We start from the raw sequence: 21,146 nt of genomic DNA, 5'->3' as shown, positions 1-21,146 counted from the left end.
TCCCGTTCAATGTGTAGGGAAATAAGGCCTGGAATCACTGCAGTTCAATGGGATGGTGCGCATGCAGCTTTGATTCAAATGATGGGATTAAATTGCCTTTTGTCGTGATGCCCGCAGCTGAAAAGTGTCACTGAGAACAGAGTAAAACTATTTGTGAACTCTACCTGTACACAATGTATGGAGAAAACTGCAAGCTGTGTTTCAAGGACATCAGCTGTCTTGGTGACTTTCACAGGAACAAAGGGTGTTAAAGTTTCTGGGAAAGAAATGGATTATGAAATGCTGTGTTTTTGGTGGTGAGATGGTGTGACTTCTAGTGGAAAAGCGATGCTAACTGCATTAGGTAGCTACTTAACTTTAAAGGATGAGTTTCAGTCAGCAAAAGTATTCTTTTCTCTTGCCTCATGCTACATTTTTATACTTACTTTAAATGGGAAATTTATCCTGTTTGCCTTAGATTCCACTATGTGAGCTGTTAAAAGGACACTGTGACTGTGTCCTTTATTTATGATGTGGAGATGCCGGTGATGGACTGGGGTGGACAAATGTAAGGAATCTTACAACACCAGGTTATAGTCCAACAATTTTATTTTAAAATCACAAGCTTTCGGAGATTATCTCCTTCGTCACTCACTCACCTGACGAAGGAGATAATCTCCGAAAGCTTGTGATTTTAAAATAAAATTGTTGGACTATAACCTGGTGTTGTAAGATTCCTTCCTTTATTTATGAAAGGGATTGAAGTCTGATTTCAAGTTCTCCGCATAAGTCAAATTCATTTCATACCTGTTTGCTGTAAACTGAACGTAATTTTTTTTTGCTGAGTTTGTACTGTTCTTTGCCCGTCATGAAGCAGAGCATGAGTTGTACATAATCAAGCATAACCCTGAAAAAGATGTTTTAAGTTATTCACCATTGGGTGAGCACAAACTTTTAAGAAAAGTATTTATTATTTTTTTGAACTTGCCAAAGCTCATTGCCCGGGAACTGTAGAATATTACCCAGCAGAAGTCATCTTTAAAAATAAAAAGGAATGAGCGATGGATTTGTTGTAGGATAGGGAGGAGCCGCAACAGGACGTGCAGGATCTGACTCAGTCACAGAAAAGTTGGAAACTAGGAAGTTTTGGCTTGGGAGAGAAAAGATCCTTGTGAGCAAGTGAGTTGTCTTTTTTCTTCCTGAGCTGGGAAGTTAACGTCAAACTTTTCCAATCCTTGTTCCAACAGCATGTAGCTTAGCATGGAAAAGACAGAAATACAAGAATCATAATCATTTAGCTGTCAACTTAGTTAATAAATAATTCTTACCAATTTCTAACAAGGATAGTGTGTTCTCTCTCCCTCTCTCTCTCTGGAAGATAATGTAATTATATGGCTTTCTGTTTTTGACTCCATGATGTTGACGTCCACTACCTGCTGTGTTCAGAAGAGTTTGGTTTGTAATCAGTCAACTTGCTCAGTGATGTATTTAATGTGCAGCTGGCTTAAAGCTGGCAGCACATGGTGTACATTTTGACACTGCATTAACAGCGGAGTAAAGGAGATTGCGATTTTAATTCTGTGCTCCTATGGACCCGCTTCAAAATCAGTACAAAACTTAAAATTTAATGATTATACTTTGGTGGAACAGCACTTGTAGGGCATGACAACCTTTTGGCCAAGTACATGCTTAACCAGAGTTGAAGTACATGGGAGTGGTAGTAACTAGATCATGGTAAAATTGAAACCAACGCTCCAACAGGCTAGTAATGCAACATTTGTAAAACCGTTTTGTGAATATTGCACAGGAACTGTTTCATCCAGTCCCCTATTATATGTTGTATCTGGTGTAAATGCTGCAACAGGCATTTGCTTCATAGAACCCCATGATACAGGCATATCTTCTCATTCGTTATTGGCTGAATGCCCAATATGTTGTCACTTTGGGAAATAAATACAAGGGGGAGGATCTTCAGCTCGATAAATGACTGGTCAACTGCGAGGAACAATTTTTATAAATGCTTGACTTGCCCTGAAACCACTCATTGTGCTGTTGCACTGGGAGTGTGAAGTGGATGAACACTGGCTCCAGAGCATGACCATGATGCCCGAGAAGAGGAGAAAGATTGAAGTCAGAGCCCACCGAGGACCGGGAGGCAGATGAAGATTGATGTTAAGAGCCCACTATGATGTCCGAGTCAATCATGTGTATGTTTGTGAGGGCACAATGTTGATGGTGCCTGGTTAAATAATCAAGTGCCATCTCAACCCTCAGTCACTGGAAAACTACATGTTGCGTTGATGCCTTTTAAAGGGATCAGTCAAATTATTTTAAGCTGAGTAAGTTCCTTATTTTGTTATGTACATGTGACCTCCAGTGATTTTGTTTTTAAATCGATGCTCACCAAAATAATTTACTTTAAGAATTGCAGAGATTAATTTGGGAGGTGCTAAAATAGAAAGTTTTAAGTGACTTTTTAATGATTTGCCTTTTATTTCTGTGTTGCTCTCACTCTACTGATAACATCTGTGCTTCACAGGCAGCCTAAATCATAATGAACATCCCTCAGTTTGCAGAAGAAATGTAAAATTTGAAACAAAAATCTGGCTGGTGAGGAATGGGATTTGTAGCCTGTGATTTTGCTCAGAGCTACATTCCAGGTGCAGTAGTTTCTGCCTCCTGTTGGTGAAATAGGCAGTTTTACCAACACAGGGAAAAAAAATAGTATTTTTTAAAAAAAAAGTAAATCACACATGCCCCTCACTTTGCACAGGCTCATTTATAGGAGTCATTTCCATAGGTTCTACCTTGGATATGACTGCTACTAAAAAGCTTTCCTCTTTTTTAATAAATGAACAAAAGAAATGCACGATTCAAGATACTTCAAGTTTAAAAAAATTTTATTTTTAAAAGCTACTTTTAACGTGCTAAAAGAAGCTGTATCCCAAGCTAGATATATGAAAACAGGCACACTGGCCATGTTAACTCACCACTGCAAATCCGCATGTTTGCAGTGAGAAATGGAAGCCAAATGTCCCGTGTGTTTTTTGAACCCAGTTTGGGACTTTGAGCAGTGCCTTAAAGGGAAATGCTTGGTGTACAAGGAATGGTATATATTTACTAACATCAGTCATCTGGAGTGTCTTTCTTTGATTAGAACCCTATCCCTGCTGAATACTTGTTCAGGTATATAAAACATAGTCGAGCTGGGGGTTGATGTGGTAAATCATTTGCTCCTCAATTGCAGTAAAAGGTGTCTGAATTGACACTGGCTTGTTCGTTCCTCCCATAGCTGGTTTTTCTTTACTTGTGTGCACGTTTAGTAGAACTTGCCACGATAAACTCTCCGAACTATAATTGGTTTGGATTTAGGGAAATTTCCTATTTCAACTGGAGTATTGTGTCCAGTTCTGGGCTCCGCAATTTAGGAAAGATGCGAAGGCCTTAGAGAGGTTGCAGAAGAGATTTACTAGAAGGATTCCAGGGATGAGGGGCTTTAGTTACATGGACAAACTGGAGAAGCTGGGGTTGTTCTCCTTGGAACAGAGATGGTTGCGAGGAGATTTGATAGAGGTATTCAAAATCATGAAGGGCCTAGACAGAGTAGATAGAGAGAAACTGTTCCCATTGGTGGAAGGGTCAAGAGCCGGAGGACATAGATTTAAGGTGATTGGCAAAAGAACCAAAGGTGACACAAGGAAAACTTTTTTACACAGCGAGTGGTTAGGATCTGGAATGCACTGCCCAAGGGGTTGTTGGAGGCAGATTCAATCATGGCCTTCAATAGGGAACTGGATAAGTACTTGAAAGGAAAAAATTGCAGGTCTACAGGGATAGGGCGGGGGAGCGGGACTAGCTGGATAGCTGTTGCATAGAGCTGGCGCAGACTCGATGGGCCGAATGACCTCCTTCCGTGCTATAACCTTTCTGTGATTCTAATTCCTGCTATAATGAGGGTATTGGTGTTTGTGATGTGCCTCATAAATGATTTACGTGGTGAATTTTTTCTTTTGCCAGTGCCATTCATTATCTGCTGAATGCCTTGTGGCGAAGCAGAAATGTTGAAAGCCATTGAGGAATCTGAGTTGCTGGTCTCACCTGTTTTGAAAGACAGGGATTTAAAAAGTTGATGGAAGGGTATATTTCTTGTCTATTTCAACTTTTCCGTCATAGTTTCTTTGCCCCTCAGTACGACAAGCAGTTCCCAAATTTTGCTTTGCGTTTTCTAGTTATTGCTTTTACTGCTGAAACCTTCATCTATGCCGTTGTCACCTCAAAACTTTGTTGCTCCAACATGCTTCTTGCCGGGCTTCCAAGCTCCGCCCTACATAAGCTCCAACTCATCAAGAACTCGGCTGCTCATTTCCTATTCCATAACAAGTCCCTTCTATCCCTCTGATCGATTTCTATATCCCTCAGTCTGCTCTGCCTTCAAAGTGTCAGCCGTGGCTCAGTGGTAACTCTCTCGCCTCTGAGTCAGAAGGTTGCGGGTTCAAGTCCCACTTCAGAGACTGGAGCACAAAAATCTAAACTGACACTCCAGTGCAGTACTGAGGGAGCGCTGCCTTGTCGGAGGTGCCACGTTTCAGATGAAATGTTAAACCGAGGCCCCATCTGCCCCTTCAGGTGGATGTAAAAGATCCCATGGCACTATTTCGAAGAAGAGCAGGGCCAACATTTATCCCTCAATCAACATCGCTTGCTGTGCGCAAATTGGTTGTTATGTTTCCTACGTTACAACAGTGACTACACTTCAAATGTACATCAGTGGCTGTAAAGCGCATTGGGACGCCCTGAGGTCATGAAAGGCGCTACATAAATGTACTTTCTATTTTTCAACCGCTCATTTATGCAATCTGAGACTGTCTTCCTAACCCCTCTGCCTTGCTCTCTAACCCCTCTCATCACCTTCACACACTTCATTAAAAACCTGCCTCTCCAAAAGTCCATCCGGTCAGCTCCAGTAATTTCTCCCCCACCTCCCGCTTGGTGTCTTTCAGTCTCCTGTGAAGAGGGACGTATTATGTGCAGGGTATTGTGTACGTGTCATCCTCTCTCTAGTTATCTGTTTTACTTCAATTCTGATTGGTACTAGTCTGATCTCCATACTGAAAATACTTGGAAACTGCAAAAAAAAACTTTAAAAATCACTCCCCTCAAGATGTGAGTACAGGCGGAGAGAACATTTTGGATCATTTCCGATTACCCAGATAAACTAGGCTGGTAAGAAAGAAAGAACTTGCATTTCTGTAGCGCCTTTCATGATCTCACGATGTTCCAAAGCGCTTTAAAGCCAATGGAGTACTTTTGAAGTGTAGTCACTGTTAAAATGTAGGAAACGCAGCAGCCAATTTCTTTTAAAATAGTGCCTTGGGATCTTTTATGTCCACCTGAGTGGGCAGACTGTCGCATGCAAAACTCAGTTGCATGCAAAGAAAGCCCCACTAAGATGTATGTATTTGTACTCATTGCTCCATCAAGGGATCGCACGTCTGGTATTTTGCTACAGTAACAATCCTAGATCCTATCGCACCATGCCCCCCCACAGTGTATTTAATTTCCATGGCCCCCACTCGGAGGAGGCTGAGACGATAGGAGTGCTGTGTGTGAAGCACCACTACTCGCATTTCATTGTATTTTACATGGGCGCTCTGCGGCAACCTCTGCACAAAATTACTTGCCGCCTCTTGGTACGTCTGTATGCGTCTAGCAAATTAAAAACATTTTTTAAGCATAAAACCGACTTGCTAATGGGTTAATGTTGTTGTTCATGTATTTACATTTTATTTAGCCAACACCATGATTTGTGTAATTAAAATGGGACCCTGTAATTATTTCACTTTTAAGTTCTATCTCCTATGCTTTCTGGATGGAACAGCACCTAATTCCCAACTCGTATAGAGGCTGGGCTGATGATGTCTCAGTATCTAGCTTGCTGCTGCCAGCTGAAATATTCCATGGACATCGGCAGGGAATCTTTGTAGAGCATGTCAGCTGAGCCACAGTTAATTGCCACATTGTTGATCTGCTTTAAAAAAAAAACAACCTGAACAGGGAATTTTTTCTCTTTAACGCACAGTCCGTATGAAAGTTTTTTTTGCTGTAGAAGCAACGATATGAAAAGGTGGCTCCCCATTGGTCTGTAAGTAGAACAATTATGCAGTAACAGCTGTCTGATAGTGATATCTTCCACAGTACTTCTCCTGGCTGTCAGCAGAGCTTGTTTGCTATAGCAACATAGGAGCAAGAGTAGGCCATTCAGTCTTTTGAGCCTGTTCTGCCATTCAATCAGATCATGGCTCAATGTACCTCAAACCATATTCCTTAATACCCTTACCGAACAAAAATATATGGATCACAGTCTGAAGATTTTAACTGACCCTACATCCACATCCTTTGGAGGAGCGAGTTCCAGATTTTCACTACTGTTTTGTGAAAAAGTGACTCCTGATTTCACTCCTAAATGGCCTAGCTGTAATTTTAAGGTTATGCCCCCTTGTTCTGGATTCCCCCACCAGTGGAAAGTTTCTCTGTATGTGCCCTATTGAATCCTATTATAATTTTAAATATCTTGATTAGATCACCCCCTCAACATTCTAAACTCAAGGGAACACAAGCTAAGTTTATGCAAAGTGTCCTGATAAATGTGACTTCCGCTCCTGATTTAAATGTGTCTCATGGACTCTGGGTTGTTCAGTAAAGGTAGGAGGCAGTTAAATTAAAAGTGCGTGGTAGATGGGGGCAAATGAGAGAGGAAAGGTCATCTTGCTTGGTTCATACTTGTGTCATAAAATTGTTCTAGTCTTGGGAGAGCAAACTATGTTTGCCACTCTCCCCATTTCACACGTTTCATTCAGCTCTTGATCTGTGGGGCTCTTTTGTGCGATGTGCAGGCCTGATTGCGATTGAATGCAGAACTGGAAGACTGGCTCCCTCCGTTTGTTTTGAGAATTGGCTGACTTTAATCCAGCGGCAGATTCATGAACCCACATTTTCTTGAGTCTACAATGCCATCACTTCTCTGAGCGTCAGACCGTTTACACCGCAGATTGCAGTTGTATGCTGCGCTCCTGCAATGTGTGTCTGTTTATTTTTTACTATATCTTTTTTTTTCTTCTTCACCACCCTCTTTTAAAAAGATAAGATTTAAGTTACGAAATAATTCAAATTACATTACATCTTTTTGATATATATTAATGATGTGGCCTTGGGTATAGAGGGTGTAATTTCAAAGTTTGCAGATGATACGAAACTTGGAAATGTAAACAATGTGGAGGATAGTAACAGACTTCAGGAGGACATGCAGACAGGTGAAATGGGCAGACACATGGCAGATGAAATTAAACGCAGAGAAGTGTGAAGTGATCTATTTTGGTAGGAAGAATGAGGAGAGGCAATATAAATGAAATTGTACAATTTTAAAGGGGATGGAGGAACAGAGAGACCTGGGGGTGCACATACATCTTTGAAGGTGGCAGGACAAGTCGAGAATGCAGTTTTAAAAAAGCACATGGGATCCTGGGCTTTATAAACAGAGACATATAGTACAAAAGTAAATGCTAAACCTTTATAAAACATTGGTTAGGCCTCAGCTGGAGTATTGTGTTCAATTCTGGGCACCACACTTTAGGAAGGATGTCGAGGCTTTAGAGAGAATGCAGAAGAGATTTACTAGAATGTTGCCAGGGATGAGGGATTTCAGTTATGTGCAGAGACTGGAGAACCTGGGGTTGTTCTCCGTCTTCACCCCCCTCAAAAAAAACCCACCCGTGACCCCTCTGTCCTTGCAAACTACTACCCCATTTCCGAAGTCCTTTAACGTGTTGTCGCCTCCCAAATCTGTACCCATCTTTCACAACTCCATGTTTGAACCCCTCCAATCAGGTTCCAGCCCCTGCCACTGTTACTGAAACGGCCCTTATCAAAGTCACAAATGACATCTTATGTGACTGTGACCATGGTAAACTATCCCTCCTCATCCTTCGCGACCACACCATCCTCCTCCAACGCCTCTCCTCCATCGTGCAGCTGGGTGGGACTGCGCTTACCTAGTTCCATTCTTATCTATCCAGTTGTAGCCAGAGAATCACCTGCAATGGCTTCTCATCTGGAGTCCCCCAAGGATCTATCCTTGGCTCCCTCCTATTTCTCATCTACATGCTGTTCCTCGGCGACATCAACCGAAAACACGACATCAGGTTGCACATGTACGCTGACGATATTCAGCTCTACCTCACCATCACCTCCCTGGATCCCTCCACTGCCGCTGATTTGTCACGCTGCTTGTCTGACATCCAATGCTGGATGAGCAGAAATTTCCTTCAATTAAATATTGGGAAGACCAAAGCCACTGTCTTCGGTCCCCGCCACAAACTCCGTTCCATAGCCACCGACTCCATCCCTCTCCCTGGCCACTTTCTGAGGCTGAACCAGACTGCTCGCAACCTTGGCGTCCTATTTAACTCTGAATTGAACTTCCGACCATATAGCCGCTTCGTCACCAAGACTGCCTACTTCCACCTCCATAATGTCTCCTGTCTCCGCCCCTGCCTCAGCTTATCTGCTAAAACCCTCATCCATGGCTTTGTTACCTCTAGGCTTGACTCTTTCAATGCTCTCCTGGCCAGATTTCCATCTTCCACCCTCCATAAACTTGAGCTCATCCAAAACTGTGCTGCCAATATCCTAAATTGCACTAAATCCCGTTCACCCATCGCCCCTGTGCTCGCTAACCTACACTGGCTCCTGGTCCGGGAACGCCTCGATTTTAAAATTCTCATCCTTGATTTCAAATCCCTCGCCCCTCTCTATCTTTGTAAACTCCTCCAGCCCTACAACCCTCCGAGATCTCTGCGCTCCTGCAATTCTTGCGCGTCCCCGATTTTAATCGCTCCACCGTTGGAGGTCGTGCCTTCAGCTGCTTCGGCCCTAAGCTCTGGAATTCCTTCCCTAAACCTCTCCGCCTCTCTACCTCTCTCTCCTCCTTTAAGACGCTCCTTAAAACCCACCTGTTTGACCAAGCTTTTGGTCACCTGTCCTAATATCTCATGTGGCTCGGTGCCAAATTTTGTTTGATAACTCTTCTGTGAAGCACTTTGGGACGCTTTACTGCGTTAAAGGTGCTATATAAATGCAAGTTGCTGTTTGAACAGAGACAGTTAAAGGGAGATTTGATATAGGTGTTCAAGATCATGAATGGTTTTAATAGAGTAAATAAGGAGAAACTGTTTACAGTGGCAGAAAGGTGAGTAACCAAAGGGCACAGATTTAAGGTGATCATCAAAAGGGCTTGAGGTGACATGAGGAAACATTTTTTAACACAACAAGTTGTAATGATCTGGAATGCACTGCCTGAAAGGGCGGTGGAAGCAGATTAAATAGTAACTTTCAAAAGGGAATTAGATAAATAGTTGAAGGGAAAAAAATTACAGGGCAATGGGGAAAGAGATGGGAATGGGACTAATTGGATAGAGCCAGCACAGGCACGATGGGCCAAATGGCTTCTTCCTGTGCTGTACCTACTATGATACTATGATTGGACAAGGCCTTTTTACATAATAATGCTGCATTTATATCGCAGCATTGCCTCTGGAGACAGCCTTGTAATATAAGCAAGGTAAGTTCGTGCCTGTGGTGACATTGAGCCCGCCCTCTCACAGGGGAGCTTTCCATTGGATCCCCAGAAGGAGAGTACCACAGTAAGCAAACCTCAGTGGCTGTCTTCGCTGCTGCTCTACACTACCGTCCAATGTGTCTCCCGAGTGTGGGTGGGCGCAGAGCTAAGCCCCATCCTACAGGTCAGAATGATAGCGGGGAACGTGCAGGGTCAGAATCTTCCAAATCGCAAACAAGATTTCTAAACAACTCATAGCTTCACTGGTGCTATGATTACACCCAGATTCCCAGCAGCTTCACCAGTGCAGAAACATTTCCACCGGACACAGTTCGGTCGTGTAAACATGCCTTTAAGACTCCACTTGAGTCTGGAGTCATCAGAGTTGAGGACATGTGGCTTTGGTAGATTTTCTGTTGATACTGCGACACTGTTGGTATTTTTACATTGGTAGCGTGCTATCGGTGGCAGAAGCACATCACTCCTGGCACCAACAGCAACTGTACCATACAAGCAGCACGCCTCCAACAGGGACCCAACTTTCCCTGCACTCCCAAGGATGCAGGTCAGAGATTTAGAAAACGAGCACCACTTTCTGTCAATCCTGCAACGTGGGTGGTGATGCCCAGTCGTGGGTGGTCCCTCTGTGCACTACCTGTGGCAAAATTCTAAATCCATTCTTTGCAAACATTTTTTAAAAACAATTTTGCAGCACGAGATCCAGTGGTAACCTTCCCCACTGTCGGTACAAAAAGTAGGATGTGGTGCTTGTGGATTAGAGAGTCTTTGCTCGAGCTGGTTCTCCCATAGTCCCAGGCACCTGTGTAAAAATAACTTGTGAACTTGGTAGTTCAGTGCAGCTCAGTATGTTAGCAGAAAGAATGTTCAACTCTCCTGGGAAGACCCTTTTACTGTTATTGGCAACCAGAGTTACGGTAATAAATTTGTGAAAATGTGCGTGTATAATACCCAGAGGGAGCAGAGCAGTCCTTTTGGTAGTTTGTTTCAACGCTTAAATTTTTTTAAAAATGCAGTCAGAATGAATCTAAGCTTTCTATTTCTAACTCTTCTTTTGGGTTCAGTTTCATTTTACAAGTCTTAATTTCACTTTTTTTGCCGGTTGCGTAAAGTGTTGGCAGTCAAGATTCAAGAGCTGTGATTTTTTTTATATTACAAAAGTCCTTTTCATTTTCCATAACACTGCATATGCAATGGTTGTGTATATTTATGAGTTCATTTCATACAGTTGTGCTGCCTTCTTGTTTAGTTCCTTCAATTAATGCTCCTTCACCAGTTCAGTACAACAGCCTGCTTAATTACAGAACAGTGGTTGTCTTCAAGTGCCTGTTTAATGGGCTGGTAGGGACGCTATTCAAAATAGATGAGTTTGCATATATAAATTTATATCTCTCACGCTCTCGCAGAGTTGTATCTTCACCCCCACCCCCCTCCCCTTTCCTCTGAGCAGTTCATTCACGTGCTGCGAGGCATGAGCATAAGGAAGGAGGGATGTGCTGCCTTTGCTTGCATCAGAATTGGCTTAGCAGAAAGGTGGGGGTGGGGGGGATGGAGAGAGAATAGATGCTTGCAAGACTTCAAGAGGAGGCCTCTTTCTATAGCAAAGCAGCTTTGAGTTTCAGCCGGGATTCGTACAACGATCTTGCCAACCTGCTCCTCTTTGTTCTGATCTAGGTGTGCACAGAGTGTATACCGTGATGGGGGTGAAGAACCGCCCGCAATGCTACTTTGATGTGGAAATAAACAGGACTCCAGGTAAGGCTCTTTTGTTCCCCTTTTATTCCCAGCAAGTACTTTTATCTTGATTACATATAACATTTTTGGTGTATTGTTTTTTTAGAACAGATCTGTGAACGGTCTTTGTATTGTATTTTTTTATTATTCGACTGTGTTTTAAACTGCTTTATAAATATGAAATGTTGTTACTCAGAAGCTAAGCGCATGAATTGAAAACTGTGTTTATGCTGCCTGAGGGTGTTTTGTTCAAGCCCGCCCCAAGGACCAGTGAATAGATCAAAGCCATGTTTAGCTTTTGTTAAATGATTCACGTTAACTTCGACAGTCTGATGTACAATAATTTAACCACTTACACTCTATTGTTAGTAAGCCAGTACCGTTACCATTAACATTCCATTATTAAGATGTGGATCCCAGTGTTCATCATATGACTCCTCCTCCTCCTCCTCCTGAGTTCAGGAGCTGTCAGCTCTCAGCACCTTCACAAACTTGGCAGCGGTACTTCAGATGAACACAGAAGTAACTGATTTGCAAGGAAAAGGCTAATCTTAACTGATCTTCCTACCAAAACACCAGCTACCCAAAACCCAGTTGTTTTAGTTTCAGTTGTGTGACTGAAGGTGCAAGAATGATTTTTGCAGCCCTGAATCACTTTTTCATGCAATGACTTCATTACCCAGCTGCTCTCCCGAGGTATAGGAAGATCAGAAATATAACCTTGACACAAATTGTGATGCTAAATCTTGCAGTGTTGATTATGAACATATATCATTGGATGAAGCTGGAGTCAAAAGTTTGCTTGTTTCAAAAAAATGAATCCTTACTCCAAATGTTCTCGTAAAAAAGCTACAGAATGAAATTTGCAGAGCTGCTTTATTGCATACCTGCATTTATAGGTACCAGTCTCCATGTGTATTTGTGGGAATGTGTTGGAATGTGGAGGGCTGCCACTGGATAATAATGTGAGGTACCGAATGGTTCTATTAATGCATTATTTTTCCACCTTTCTACCCTTTTCTCCCACTCCGTCCCGAAGGCTGGGTTACAGCTCTGTGCTTGCTAGAAAGCTCTGCGGCACCGTAACCAAATGTCCATTCATCATGAGTGAGCCTAAACAGTGTCAACAGTCTATTTTTTCATGAGGGAGGGGTTATGTAAGGCAAGCCTGATCTGTCTTCATCCAACACTTGCACATCCTTTCCAGTAGGAGTCAATGGGCAATGAGCAGAAACCGTACCCTCATGGATTTCCCCCCCCCGCCCCCGCCCCCGGCCACAATGCCACTTTCCTATCGATGGAGCTAGTTCATAGAATCATACAGCACAGATGGAGGCCATTCAGCCCGTCATGCCTGTGCAGGCTCTTTGAAAGAGCTACCCAATTAGTCCCACTCTCCCGCTGTTTCCCCATAGCCCTCCAAATTTTAACTTTTCGAAGTATATATCCAGTTCCTTTTTGAAAGTTACTATTGAATCAGCTTCCACCAGCCTTTCAGGCAATGCATTCCAGATCACAACTGTTGTAGTGCCCTGGCTTAGATCAGCTAACTCATGCTGAAGGTCGAACCTAGGACCTTGTGATTGATATAGCTGAGTATTGCACTGGGCAATGCCTTTTTACCTCCTATGTCATTAGGGTACTCAGTGCTGGTATTTCTAAAGTTTGGTTATTTATAGTCTGATGCTAGAGGTCTTGTGTAAGAAAAAAATTTCTCACAAGTACTATATATTATACTTTCCTCCTCCTAACCAGTAAATCTATTGTAAGTTTCATACTGTGTTAAGTGAATCGTACTTACTGTTTGTTCCATTGTGATTTATAATTTTGTATGTTCAAAAGTAACAGTACCATTTTGAGGTTAAATGAGAAAGAAATTCTAGGTGAGTATTTTTGTTCAAAGTATTACATTAAATTATCAAGGAATATAAAAAGAAATAGTAAAGTATTCTACAGACACATAAATAACAAAAGAAAAATCAGGATAGGGATAGGGCCATTAAGGGATACAGATGATAAATTCACAGGTAATGACAGCAAAATGCCAGAAATATTAAATAATTACTTTGCCTCAGTATTTACCTGGGAGACTAACATGATCAAAAAAGATATAAAGACATTTTAAGATAGAGTGGGGGGGAGATAATAGATGAACTAATCAAACTTAGAGAGACTAAAACCCCTGGTCTGGATGGATTGCATTCGTGCATATTAAAATAAGTTAGGGAAGAGATAGCAGAGGCACTGTTACATATATATAAAAATTAATTAGAAAAGGGAATAGTGCCAGAGGACTGGCAGACAGTTAATGTGATTCCTATATTTAAAAAGAGAAGATAGTACAAGTCCAGGGAACTATAGACTAATTAGCTTAACGTCGGTGGAAGGAAAGATAATGGCATCTTTACTCAAAGATGTAAGAGAAACACATCTAGAAACTGAAAATATAATAAAGAATAGTCAGCACGGATTTCAAAAGGGAAAGTCATGCTTGACCAACCTTACTGAATTCTTTGAAGTAGTAACAGAAAGGGTAGACAAGGGAATGCAGTAGATGTAATATATTTGGATTTTCAAAAGGCCTTCGATAAGATACCGCATTGTAGACTCATGACTAAGGTCAGAATATGTGGAGTCAGGGGACAAGTGGCAGAATGGATAGTAAGCTGTCTACAAAGCAGAGAGCAGGAGTTAAAGGTAGTTATTCGGACTGGCAAAAGGTGAGAAGTGGTGTTCCACAGGGATCAGTGCTGGGACCACTGTTGTTCAGCATTGATATAAACGATTTGGACTCGGCAATCGAAAATTTGCAGACTACACCAAATTGGGGGGTATAGTTAATACTGAGGAGGATTGCGATGAAATACAGGAAGACATTAACAAACTTGCAGAATGGGTGTGTAATTGGCAAATGAATTTCAACATGGATATGTGTGAGGTGGTACATTTTGGTAGGAAAAATATGGGGGCCACATACTTCTTGGAAAATAAGAGTTTAAATTGGTAGAGGTGCAGAGGGACCTGGAGGGTACACAGATACACAAATCAATAAAAGTAGCGACACAGGTTAATAAGGCCATTTAAAAAAAAAGCAAACAAAGCACTGGGGTTCATTTCTAGAGGGATAAAATTGAAAAGCTGGAAAATTATGTTAAACTTGTATAGAACCTTGGTTATACCACACTTAGGAGTACTGCGAACAGTTCTGGTCTCCATATTATAAAAAGGATATAGAGACACTGGAGAAGGTGCAAGAAAGATTTACTAGGATGATACCAGAACTGAGAGATTATATCTATCAGGAAAGATTGACCAGACTGGGGCTGTACTCTCTAGAAAAGAGAAGACTGAGGGCTGACCTGATCGAGGCCTTTAAGATTATGAAAGGGTTTGATAGGTTAGAGAAGATGTTTCCACATGTGGGGGAGACTAGAACTAGGGGCCATAAATATAAGGTAGTCACTAATAAATCCAATAGGGAATTTAGGAGAAACTTCTTTACTCATAGAGAGTGGTGAGAATATGGAACTCGCTACCACAAGCAGTAGTTGAGGCAAATAGCATTGCTGCATTTAAGGGGAAGCTAGATAAACACATGAAATAGAAAGGACTACGTTGATAGGGTTAGATAAAGAAGGGTGGGAGGAGGCTTGTGGGGAGCATAAACACCGGCATGGACCTGTTGAGTCGAGTGGCCTGATTCAGTGCTGTACATTCTATGTAATTCTATTCCCTCATTTTATATATAGAAAAGTTATAAACTCACGACATGTTTGAACTTTTTGTAAAAATGTGTATTTCCTCATCCTTAAAGAGACCCTCAAGTGATGTCCTCCCTTCCTGCTAGGCTCACCGGGGCAACATCCCAGAGCTGCTGCAGGAGTGAATCCACAGCTGTAGGACTTCAAAGAAACCTTGCTACAGGCTTGGAATTTGCAACCCTAGCCGGCATCCTGGTTTCAGAGTTCTGCAGCTTGAGCGTGCCCCCTCCTTCCCCTTCACGTTTCCTACATTGTCGTTCTGGGGCACTTCCCATCGGTTACCACATCGGAGGGTTCTGGCAGGGAGGCAGCCTTGATTTCAAAGTCTTTCTTGGGGGTAATAAAATGTGCATTTTTTACAAACATTTTAAAATGTCATATGTATATAATTTTGTTATATATAAAATGGGGAAACAGTTTGATCCAAAAGAGACTTTCCTTCCCTTTTAGTCCTATCTTTTGAGTTCCCCTGTCACTGTTATGGCCTCTGTTTCTAAAAACTAAACGGTTACAAAGAATTACGGGCAACTTTAATCACCTCCTTGCTCCCTTTAAAAAAAAATATTGTGACTGCTGAATAATGGGCTAATTGAGGGAGCTAATTTGAGACAGAATGAGGGAGCTGAATCAATATCATTAGAGACACTCGAGGCATTAAACCGAGAGTGCTACAGCAATCAGTGTGTATTTTCAGCTCCCTCATGCTGCCAGGCTCAGTAACTGCTCCCCATCATCAGTATTATCAACACCCACTACTTAGAAAAGAAACAAAGATGTTCATGTGGTTGATATTTCCTCATAACTTGTTTTGAAGGTGACATTCACTCTGCAGAGATTTATAGTAGTTTATAAAAAAAAGCTTTTAAATTTTACATCTATTGACATAGAAAATAAATCAAATATACTTCAGCGTGGACAAATTCAGTTGGCATGTGGAGAATAATGAATACGAGGCTTTTAAAAAAAATCCATCAGCATTATAAATATTTTCATGCCCCTCCCCCAAAGGTTAGTGAAACTTACTTATGTTAAAAATAGAAAGGCTAATGCAAACGTATGAGTTTTAGGCAGGAGGAACTAATGATTCACATTTTATCAATCCAGCTTTGTTGCTAATGGCAACTGGGACTATAAAAAGGTTATAAATTGGGAAACAGTGACATTTGTGTCCAGTTAAGTCAAAGGTTCATGTTCTGGATGATAATAGGCTCCTTGAGGGCCAACATTAAATGCAGCTCTGTGTGTGTGTGTGTGTGTGTGTGTGTGTGTGTGTGTGTTTGTGTGGTGTTTTGGCGAGGCTTCTTTTCATACCTGGTAAACACAAGGGTCACTGTGTCTGGATATGGTGTGGATTGCTGCAGCGTCCACGTGGCCGTAACAGTTTATTGAGAAGGGCCAAGGCCGACAGTCCAGGAATCCATCACGGTTGGGAAGAGTAAAAGAGAAGACAAATCAGGACGTACTGATTGGATGATACCAAGAATCAGTTTGAGGAACCTGAGAATTGCAGGAGGAAGAGAAGTTCGGAGCCAACTTTTCACAGTCATTGTCAGGAAGATGTGCCAGGGCCTGCAGAAATGGTCAGTGATATCTTGGCAGGTGTGGGCAATCAGGCAACATCGGACTTTTGATCACTCTGAAGTGCCACTGGTGGCGGGACGTAATTTGATTGCTCACATATCTTACTGATGTCATCTTAATTGCGCTGAACCTGATTTGAAGAGCTTGAAGCTGTTGCTAAGCACAAAGTAGGTCAAACTTTTGTTTTACTGGAAAGCAGGACTGCTAGTGATGGGCAATAAATGCAGCCTTGCCAGCATCGCTCACATCCTGAGAACGAATATTCTTTTAAATCATCCTCATACAAGTAGACTAGTGCAGTTACATTGTTAAATAACTGAGTTCACACAATTAGGGAAAGGTCATTTCTCCCAGATTAAATATGGGTTGACATCATGCTGTGTGATATGTAACATGTTCACATGAAATTCTTTTGCCCATTCTTTTAACCTGTGTCAATGCCTTTGTTAAAACAGCAGACAGAAGAATTTCATGCAGACAAATTAATGTGTTTGAAATCCCGCTGTGTGATATTAGTAACAATCAGTAGTGTGTACACCAAATTTGAGGCAGTTTCATTATGTAGCTCCTTCCTGTTGTGGCCTGGATGGAATCCTGCACATTCATACAGACCTGAACAAGACACAACCTGTGACATATGTCGGTTTGCTAATTTATTATTGAGTTCATTGAAATTCAGTTTAAATAATAGCAAATTCAGTTCAAATGAGCCATAATTTAAAACTAAGGTGGTTCCTTCGTTCAAATGAAAATAATTCATTTAGCAGTCGTTAGAAGTACATTAACTTCAGATCCTGCATATATGAAAGGGGGTTGAAGATCCTCTAGAATATGCCGATGCAGTCTTGTTTTGAATTTAGCAAGGGGCTGCAACTCATCTGTAGAATTTTACAACCTCAGTAAAAGCACTGTTTCAATGGCAATCTGCCAAATTGTATTCAGCTTTGCAGAAAGATTCTTGCTTAAAATTCCCAATAAGATCTCGATTGACACTATCAATCAGGATGGGAAATTGGTGGGTGGGTGAATTATTGCTGGAATGCTATTAGGGGTTGGACTGAGCAAAGGTTATCCAAAGCTGGGGAGCAGCCTGCACACTCATCCTCGCTGTTGGGGAATGTTGCATGACACTGATAGTTGCGTGGAGGGGTGGGAGGTTAGGGAAAGGAATTTTTTTCATCTATTTATGATATGTGTGTCTTGCTATTGCATTTGCACTTGTATGAATAGCAGGAGATTTACTTTGAACGTCGAGTGCAAATCTCGACTGTCAAATGCGACTCGTACTTGAAGCGGGTGATTTAAATTGTTCCTGAGATTTTATCCTGTTTTCTGATTCAGGTCTTAAGTGTTTCCGAACAGTGGCCTGAAGCTCACAATTAAAATTGTCGGATCATCAATTCGTTACCCAGGTTTGTCAGCTTCCGATTTTGTTTTGTTGCTCACCTGAGCTTTTAAAAGAAACTGGAAGGAAATGCATTAACCTCATCAGAACTGATGCAGCTATGGCCCGGAAGTAGTTTTCTATCAATTCATGACATAGAATTGTTTATCTTGAGATATATATATATATTTACAATTTTGAAGGGGGTGCAGGAACAAAAAGACCTGAGGGTTCTCATGGCACAAATCTTTGTAGGCGGCAGGACAAGTTGACAAGTTGAGAAGGCTGTTTTTAAAAAAACAGCATATGGGATCCTTGGCTTTATAAATAGAGGCACAGAGTACAAAGGCAAGAAAGTTATGCTAAACCTTTCTAAATCACGGGTTAGGCCTCAGTTAGATTATTGTGTCCAATTCTGGGCACCATGCTTTAGAAAGGGTGTCAAGGCTTTGGAGAGGGTGCAGAGGAGATTTACCGGAATGATACCAGAGATGAGGGACTTCAGTTATGTGAAGAGTAGAGAAGCTGGGATTGTTCTCCTTGGAGTAGAGACGGTTATGGGGAGATTTAATATTAGTGTTCAAAATTGAGTTTTTGGTATAGATGGGGAGAAACTCTTTCCACTGGCAGGAGGGTCGGTAACTATTGGACACAGATTTAAGATAATTGGCAAAAGAGCCAGAGGGGCGATAAGGAGAAATTGACACAAACGGTATCACCGTATTCCTGGAGACTGACTGGGAGTGGTTATTCATTCCCTAACCAATTGTATTTGTTTGGCACCTTTAATATAGTGAACATCCCAAAGCATTTCACGGAGGAGGAACAGATGCCAAGCAGTGGTAGGAGACAAATTAGGGAAGGTGACTGAAGGCACACCTACTACTGGTTTGAATACTTAATGTATAGGTAGTAAAGAATCAGTGGCAGCTCTCAGTCTCCGCTGTTTTAGCAGCAAACGCCTTCGTTAAATCAGAGAATGCCATAATTAGTACATCTCAGGAGGCTCCGCCGACCTGACTCTGAGCAGGCCAAATTATGATCTTAAAAACTAAGGTGCTTTCCATTGAAGGATTTTCTTCCTTTAATCGGTTCTTCTCTTTTAAGAAGTTTATCAGAAAATAACTGCTGAAGTTATGAATAAAACCATCATTACATTTGTTTCAGTTTCTGACTAAATGTATATTATGTGGGAGTTATTTGTAATAGAGAGAGATTGCAGAACTCTGAGGTACGGAGGGATCTGGGTGTCCTAGTACATGAATCACAAAAAATTAGTATACAGTTACAGCAAGTGATTCGGAAGGCAAATGGAATGTTGTCATTTATTGCAAGGGGAATGGAATATAAAAGTAGAGCTGTTTTGCTACAGTTGTACAGGCCATTGGTGAGACCACATTTAGAATACTGTGTGCAGTTTTGGTCTCCTTATTTAAGAAAGGATATAATTGCTTTAGAGGCGGTTCAGAGAAGATTCACTCGAACTGATTCCTGGGATGAGAGGATTATCTTATGAGGAAAGATTGGACAAGTTAGGCCTGTATACATTGGAGTTTAGAAGAATGAGAGGTGATCTTATTGAAACATATAAGATCCTGAGGGGACTTAAAGGGGTAGATGCTGAGAGGATGTTTCCCCTTGTGGGAGAGACTAGAACTAGGGGCCACAGTTTAAAAATAAGGAGTCTCCCATTTGAGAGATGTGGAGAATTTTTTCTCTGAGGATCGCGTGACTGTGGAACTCCCTCCCCCAGAGAGCGGTGAAGGCAGGGTCATTGAATATTTTTAAGGCTGAGTTAGATCGATAGATCCCTGATTAACAAGGGAGTCGAAGGTTATAGGAGGTAGACGTGAAAATAGGGTTGAGGTCACAATCAGATTAGCCATGATCTTATCAAATGGCAGAGCAGGCTCGAGGGGCCGAATGGCCTACTCCTGCTCTTAATTCGTATGTCCATATGTCCTTCCAAGTCCACAATTTTTGGGCTTCGCTCTAATTACAGGCTGCCCAAACCTGGTAACGAATTGATGATATGACCGTTTTAATTGTGAGCTTCAGGCCACTATTTGGAAATACTTAAGACCTGAATCAGAAAATAAAATAGAATCCCAGGAACAATTTAAATCAAAGGACCTCTAGTTTCTGCTGAAGATGGAGTTATCCTATAAGAGCATCAATAGACTGTGAAGGGGGAGGAGGGAGAAGACAAATTACTATAATGTCATTTTAATGAACCTTGCAGTTATGTTTTAAAACCGCAATTGAGTCCTAACCAGATTAAATTCTGTATACAATCCATTCTTAAAACGGTAAATCAAAGATGATCTTATTGCATGTCCATGATCTTGTTACAGTGAATTTTTTCTCTTTAAAGGCAGCATGTGGTAAGGTGATTTGAAAGCACACCGTTTTAGCATTTAACTAATGAGATTCCCTGCAGATAGAATCTGTTCTTGTTCCTTGCTGTGTGATGAAACAGAGAATTACAGGTTATCGTGCAAAATTAGACAAAGGAGTTTTGTAAATGTACATTAAATATAAGCATAATCATCTAGTGCGGAAACCATTTTACATTTTGATAGTTGCTGCAAGGCATTTACGCTGCAATTAGTTTCATAGTATAGCGGGTAGGCCACCACAGTAGGAGGCCATTCGGCCCAATGTTCCTGTGCTGCCTCTTTGAAAGAACTATCCTATTAGTCCCATTCCCCTGCTCTTTCCCCATAATCCTGTAAATCTTTCCCCTTAAAGCATTTATCCAATAGCCTTTTGAAAGTTACTACTGAATCTGCTTCCACCACCCTTTCAAGCAGTACATTCCAGATCATTGCAACCCGCTGCGTAAAAAATGTTTCCTCATGTCGCCCCTGGCTCTTTTGCTGATCACCTTAAATCTGTGTCCTCCTGCTGCTGGAAACTTTCTCCTTATTTACTCTATCAAAACTATTCATGATTTTGAACACCTCTATCAAATCTCCCCTTTACCTTCTCTGTTCTAAGGAGAACAACCCCAGCTTCTCCAATCTCTCCACATAACTGAAGTCCCTCATCCCTGGTACCATTCTAGTAAATCTCT

At 41.6% G+C, this 21,146-nt stretch overlaps 1 protein-coding gene across 3 annotated transcripts in view; it reads left to right on the top strand.

Annotated features, from left to right (window-relative positions):
• nktr (natural killer cell triggering receptor) overlaps window positions 1-21,146 on the top strand; it is a 191,920-nt gene that overhangs the window by 67,945 nt on the left and 102,829 nt on the right. For all 3 annotated transcript variants that reach the window (XM_067968218.1, XM_067968237.1, XM_067968211.1), the window contains exon 2: window positions 11,285-11,365. In XM_067968218.1, coding sequence (XP_067824319.1) covers window positions 11,308-11,365 — 58 coding nt within the window. In that variant the 5' untranslated portion in view covers window positions 11,285-11,307. The remainder of the gene's footprint in view (window positions 1-11,284; window positions 11,366-21,146) is intronic.

Source organism: Heptranchias perlo, chromosome 2, assembly GCF_035084215.1.
Source record: "Heptranchias perlo isolate sHepPer1 chromosome 2, sHepPer1.hap1, whole genome shotgun sequence".
Classification (NCBI taxonomy): domain Eukaryota; kingdom Metazoa; phylum Chordata; class Chondrichthyes; order Hexanchiformes; family Hexanchidae; genus Heptranchias; species Heptranchias perlo.
This window is presented reverse-complemented; position numbering and strand designations above follow the sequence as displayed.